This window comes from Cebus imitator, unplaced genomic scaffold (genome assembly GCF_001604975.1).
Source record: "Cebus imitator isolate Cc_AM_T3 unplaced genomic scaffold, Cebus_imitator-1.0 Scaffold9, whole genome shotgun sequence".
NCBI classification, from domain to species: Eukaryota; Metazoa; Chordata; class Mammalia; order Primates; family Cebidae; genus Cebus; species Cebus imitator.
Window position 1 is genome coordinate 12314502 of NW_016107324.1, and position 6844 is coordinate 12321345.

Consider the following 6844-nt stretch of genomic DNA (forward strand, 5'->3'; position numbering starts at 1 on the left):
TCCCAGCTACTTGGGAGGCTGAGGCAAGAGAATCATATGAACCCAGGAGGCAAAGGTTGCAGTGAGCCAAGATCACACCACTGTACTCTAGCCTGGGCAACACAGTGAGACTCAGCCTCAAAAAAAAAAAAGTATAATAGCTTTCTAGGTAACAATTTAGTGGAAGTGAAGATTTTCCTCCATTAGTAGCAACAACGAACAAAATTCAGCTCTCAATTCTATTTGCTCCATATTCCTTTGATAAAAATGAGAACTGTGAAGTTATTAAAGGGTAGCATTGCCTCAGAGATCCTATAGTGACTGAGATTAAACAACACTTTATGATCTGTTAAGCTTACTATGCCAAACCATTTTTTTCAAATTATAAAACAACTGAACACTGTATCACGGTTTAGGCATTGCAAACCAGGTATTTTACCTCTTGGATATAGGAGGCTGTCTCTTCTTTATCATTTCACGGAGTCTTGCAGCAGACTGTATAGTATAAAAAACATGTAAAAATGTTATAACTACATATCTTACCTTTTAAAATATTAAGTATCTGCTACTATGCCCAAACTAAACTAAGGTCTACTCAGGAACTAAAGATCGTTAAGATAAGAAGTGAGTCATGATCAGTGCCACTGCACTCCAGCTTGGGCAACACAGCAAGACCCTATCTCAAAAAAAAAAAAAGACAAAAAAAATGAAAATAAGGCCTTAGAATCAATGGAATACAGTAACCTTTTCTTATTAAGTACAAAACCTGCTCCTATTTTACACTCCCTCATCTGACATTATGAAACCTGATATGTTATTGACCTTCTGTTGGGAGTTATGACATCTTGGGTTTTATTGCTGTTGTTGCTGTTATTGCTTTGAGACACAGTCTTGCTCTGCTGCCCAGGCTAGAGTGCAGTGGCACCATCATAGCTCACGGCAGCCTTAACTTTTCAAGCTTAAGCCATCCTTCTACCGCAGCCACCCCAGCAGCTGGAACTCCAGACATGTATCACTGTGCTCAGCTAATTTACTTTTTATAGAGATTGGGGGGGATCTCCTTATGTTACCAAGGCTGATCTTAAACTCCTGGCCTCAAGCAATCCACCCATCTCAGCCTCCCCAAGTGACAGGATTACAGGTGTGAGCCACTGCTCCCAGCCCTGCATCTTAGTTTTAAATACAGACTCCACACAAACCTCAGACAACTGAAGAGAAGCAAAAAAGTTTGCATTTTCTGATATGTTCTTCAGTCTCTTCCTTTCGTAGGGTGACAATCCTGAAAAATCATCCTATAAAATTACACAAACAAGACTGCATTACTTTATATAAACTATAGCAAAAGCACTTCAAAAAACTATGTGTTTCATTTTCTACTTGTATACTTTACTTCAAATTGTACTACTTCTATTTATTTCATGCCATCTTACCAGAAAAGAGTTTGCTGAATTGGATATTTCATTAAGTCTGAATTTGGGATAACCACAAAATATCTGTATGGCCTCCCAGTTAAGAAGTGACATTAGGAATCAAGTAGTATAATCTAGCAGCAAATTATTTCCTAGTGGCAATTAATTGTGCTATTACTCAAAACTTATTTTTGGCCAGGTGCGGTGGCTCACATGTAACCCCAGCAATTTGGGAGGCTGAAGCAGGCAGATTAACTGAGGTCAGAAGTTCAAGACCAACCTGGCCAAAATGGTAAAACCCTATCTCTACTAAAAACACAAAAATTGGTTGGATGTGGTAGCTGACACCTGTAATCTCAGCACTTTGGGAGGCCAAGGTGGGCAGATCATCTGAGGTCAGGAGTTTGAGATCAGCATGGCCAATGCGGTGAAATCTAAAAAAAAAAAAAGAAAGAAAAAATTATCTAGGCACGGTGGCAGGTGCCTGTAATCTCAGCTACTCAGGAGGCAGAGGCCGGAGAATCATTTGAACATAGGAGGTGGAGGTTACAGTGAGCTGAGATTGTGCCACTGCACTCCAGCCTGTGTAACAGAGCGAAACTCCGTCTCAAAAAAGTTATTTTTATCAAACAAAAAAACTTCCTTTAAACACAGTAGAGTAAATACATGTTTCTACTTTCTCCTAAAAAGCCACTAATGTAACAGTAAACTTATTTTTTTAAAACCCTAAGATATGAGATAGCATATGCAAGAACCACCACCAAAATACTATAAGAGAAAATTGAAAAAAAATAACAACTCAATAATAGTTTTTAAATCCATTAAAAGGCTTAAATTTAGAAAGTAGAACAAAAAGAGATAAACACATGGACAGAAAAGACGAAAAAATAGAGACTCAATCTTAGAGGTCCAATATCCAATTTATAGTTCCAGAAACTGCAGAGAAACTGGAAGATAATAAATTATTAGAAAAATAATTTAAGTGGGAACTCAAGCAGGAGGATCACTTGAGCCCAGGAGTTCAAGGTTGTAGTAAGCTATGATGACACCACTGTATTCCAGCCTGGGCAATGGAATTAGACACCATCTCTTAAAAAATTCTTTTAAAATGAAAAATATTATTTAAAAGTTTCTCAAAACTGAAGACATGAGCTTCCAAATTAAAAAGGCCGAATGAGTATGCAACACAATGAATGAAAAAGGACCCAGGCAAGCAGGCTCAGTGACTCACTGCTGTAATCCCATCACTTTAAGAGGCCACCGGGCAGATCACTAGAGGCCAGGAATTCAAGACCAGCCTGGCCAACATGGGAAACCCCGTCTCTACTAAAAACTCAAAAAAATTAGCTGGGTGTGGTAGTGCACACCTGTAATCCCAGCTACTTGGGAGACTGAGGAACAAGAATCACTTGAACCCAAGAGGCAGTCGTTGCAGTGAGCCAAGATAGTGCCACTGCATTCTAGCTGCTTGGGCAAAAGCAAGTCTCTGTGTTAAAAGAAAAAAAAAAACTAGGCCAGGTGTGATGGCTCATGTCTATAATTCTAGCACCTTGGGAGACCAAGGTGGGAGACCAAGGTGGGCGGCCAGGAGTTTGAGACCAGACTGGTCTCATCTCTACTAAAAATACAAAAATTAGCTGGGTGTGGTGGCGCATGCCTCTAGTCCCAGCTACTCAGGAGACTGAGACAGGAGAATCGCTTGAAATTAGAATGCAGAGGTTGCAGTGAGGCAAGATCCTTCCACTGCACTCCAAACTGGGTGACAGTGAGACTTTGTCTAAAAGTAAGTAAGTAAAGAAAGAAAGAAAGAAAGAAAGAAGAACCTAGGGCTCAGCATATCACCACAATTTTTTTTTAAAAAGAGACTGAGTCTCACTCTGTCACACTGGCTGGAGTGCAGTGGCTCAATTACAGCTTACTGCAGCCTTGAACTCCTGGGCTCCAGCCTCAGCCTCCTAAGTAGCTGAAACTACAGTGCTGCGTTACCAAACCCAGCCAGAAAAGATCTTAAAAGCATGCAAAGGGGAAAAAAGATCACAAAGAATCCAGAATCAGAATGGCACAAACTTTCAACATTGAGGGAAGCTGGAAGACAATGGAACAATGCGTCAAAAATTCTAAGGAGCAATTCCAGCACTTTGGGAGGCCGAGGAAGGCAGATCACGAGGTCAAGAGATCAAGACCATCCTGGCCAACATGGTAAAAGTCCATCTTTACTAAAAATACAAAAACTTAGCTAGGCGTGGTAGCGTGCACCTATAGTCCCAGCTACTCAGGAGGCTGAGAGAGGAGAATTGCTTGAACCTGGGAGGCCGAGGCTGCAAAAAGCCAAGATCACACCACTGCTCTCCAGCTGGGCAACAGAACAAGACTCTGTCTCAAAAAAACAAAACAAAAAAAAAAAAAAAACACATTCTAAGGAAAGATTAAATTATTTTCAACTTACAATTCTAAATCCAATTAGGTCATCAATCAAATATAAAGCTAAAGACTTTTTCTGGGCAGGGCACAGTGGCTCATGCCTTTAATGCCAGCACTGTGGGAGGCTGAGGCACGCAAATACGAGGTCAGGAGTTCCAGACCAGCATGACCAATTTGGTGAAATGCCATCTCTACTAAAAATACAAAAAGTAGCCAAGCATAGTGGTGGACACCTGCAGCCCTAGCTACTTGGGAGGCTGAGGTAGGAGAATCACTTGAACCTGGGAGGTAGAGGTTAAAATGAGCCGAGATTGTGCCGCTTGCACTCCAGCGTGGGTGACAGAGCAAGACTGACTCCAAAAAAAAAAAAAAAAACTTTTTCTGACACGCAAAATATTTGCGTCTCATATACTTTTTCTCAGAAGTTGCACTTCACCAAAATGAAAGAAAAAAACAAGACAGACAGACATGGCTGGGCACTGTAATCCCAGCACCGTGGGAGGCTAAGGCAGGCAGATCACTTGAGGTCAGGCATTCGAAACCACCCTGGCTAACATGGAGGAACTCCTTCTCCACTAAATATACAAAAAATTAGCCAGGCATGGTGACACACGCCTGTAATCCCAGCTACTCGGGAGGCTGAGATGGGAGAATCACTTGAACCTGGGAAGTGGAGGCTGTAGTAAGCCAAGATCATGCCACTGCACTCCATCCTGGGTGACGGAGTGAGACCCTGTAATCAAAAAAAAAGTATCTTGGCTAGGCACAGTGGCTCAGGAGGCTGAGGTGGGCAAATCACTTGAGCCCAGGAGTTTGAGACCAGCCTGGGCAACAAACATGGCACAACCCACATCTCTACATAAAAATGGCAAAATTAGCCTGGCAAGATGGGCACATGCCTGTAGTCCCAGCTATTTGAGGCTTTATTTTTTTAAAACAAAGTCTCATTCTGTCACCCACGCTGGAGTGACATCTCAGCTCACTGCAACATCCACCTCCCAGGTTCAAGCAATTCTCCCATCTCAGCCTGGCCAATTTTTATAATTTCTTTTTTTCTGGGGTGGGGCGTGGAGGAAGAGACAGTCTCACTCTGTCACCCTGGCTGGAGTGCAGTGGCGTGATCTTAGCTCACTGCAACCTCCAGCTCCTGGATTCCAGCAATCCTCCTGCCTCAGCCTCCCCAAGCAGCTGGGACTATAGGCACCCACCACCACGTCTGGCTTATTTTTGTATTTTTAGTAGAGATGGGCTTCGCCACATTGGCCAGGCTGGTCTTGAACTCCACCCACCTCAGCCTCCCAAAGTGCTGGGAGTACAGGAGTGAACCACCAAGTTCAGCATAATTTTTGTATTTTTAGGAGAGATGGAGTTTCACCATTTTGGGCAGGCTGGTCTTGAACTCCTGAACTCAGGTGATTCACCTGCCTCCTTTAATTTTTTTTTTTTTTTTGAACCAACTCTATTAACTGACCTATTCCCTTACATCAAACTAAAATCTGCTTTATATTTATCTTGTATTCTCATAATCTTACAGTCTAACAGGCCAAAGGGATAATCTAATCCAGTGGTTCTCAAAGTGCAGTTCTGGACTAACAACATCAGTGTCTCCAGGAAACTGTTAAATATGCAAATTGGGCTGGATGTGGTGGCTCAAGCCTATAGTCCTAGCACTTTGGGAGGCTGAGGTAGGAGGACTGCTTGAGCTCAGGAGCTCAAGACCAGCCTGGGCAATACACACTCATGCCCCTACAACATCCCAATGTCTCTATTAAAGAAGAAAAAAAAAAAAAAGGAAGAAAAATAAAAAAGATATGCAAACTGTATGCTCCAACTTCAAAACTTCTGAATCAGAAACTCTGATGGTGGCACCCTGCAATCCAGTCTTAAACTCTGCAGGTAATTTTGATATAGCCTAAAGTTTGAGAACCACAGATTTTATCCACTAAGGTGATTTGCTTAAAGGAAAAAGGTTTCTTTTTTTTTTTTTTTGAGACAGAGTTTCGCTCTTGTTACCCAGGCTGGAGTGCAATGGCGCAATCTTGGCTCACCGCAACCTCTGCCTCCTGGGTTCAGGCAATTCTCCTGCCTCAGCCTCCTGAGTAGATGGGATTACAGGCAAGCGCCACCATGCCCAGCTGATTTTTTGTATTTTTTAGTAGAGACGGGGTTTCACCATGTTGACCAGGATGGTCTCGATCTCTTGACCTCGTGATCCACCTGCCTCGGCCTCCCAAAGTGCTGGGATTACAGGCTTGAGCCACCATGCCCGGCCATAGGAAAAAGGTTTCTTAGAAGTGGCTGTGCTAGACTCTCAATCCCAAGTCCAATTCATTTCACACTTACCCCATGCTGTTCCACTATCGGTCCTGGTTCTTAACTCTGGGATGAGAGATCATAAACCAAACTTCTATTTCATAACAATGCCCTTCAATTATAGTATCTCCGTTTCCCTACTATCATTTTCTGTTCCCTGAGTTCCAGTAACATTGTGTTATGTACTATGTATGGTTTTATCTTGTCCTGTGTAAAGTTTGTCACTTTGAATGGAGCAAAGCCCTCCTGGTAGGCAGCAGAAGCTAAAAGAATTACAAACCTGTAATTGTGTTTAATAATAGAGACATTAAAAAAAAATAAAAATAAAAATAAAAAATAAAAAAAAATGAGGGAAGAAAATAATTAACAAGTAGCCAACCAATATTTCATTTAAACCTGTAAATACGTGTGATGTAGTACTAATAAGAGTGTATATTTTGTGTATTTAAAGTGGAGAGTTCTATGAATGTTAATTAAGTCTACTTGTTCCAGATCTGAGTTCAAGTCTTGGATATCGATGCTAACATTCTGTCTCATTAATCTATCTAATATTGATGTTAAAGTCTCCCGCTATTATTGTGTAAGGGTCCAAGTCTCTTTGTAAGTCTTATATATCTGGGTATTTCTGTATTGGGTGCATATATGTTTAGGATCTTTAGCTCTTCTTGTTACATTGATCCTTTTATCTTTATGTAATATCTTTCTTTGTTTCTTTTGATCTT

General features: G+C 41.5%; 1 protein-coding gene across 1 annotated transcript in view; it reads right to left on the reverse strand.

Moving 5' to 3' along the window:
* Nucleotides 1-6844, reverse strand: part of WDR76 (WD repeat domain 76) — a 39745-nt gene that overhangs the window by 30009 nt on the left and 2892 nt on the right. The window contains exons 3-4 of the mRNA XM_017544094.2: nt 1179-1271; nt 419-474 (exon numbers count right to left, since the gene is read on the reverse strand). Of these exons, the coding sequence (XP_017399583.1) occupies nt 419-474; nt 1179-1271 (149 nt within the window). The remainder of the gene's footprint in view (nt 1-418; nt 475-1178; nt 1272-6844) is intronic.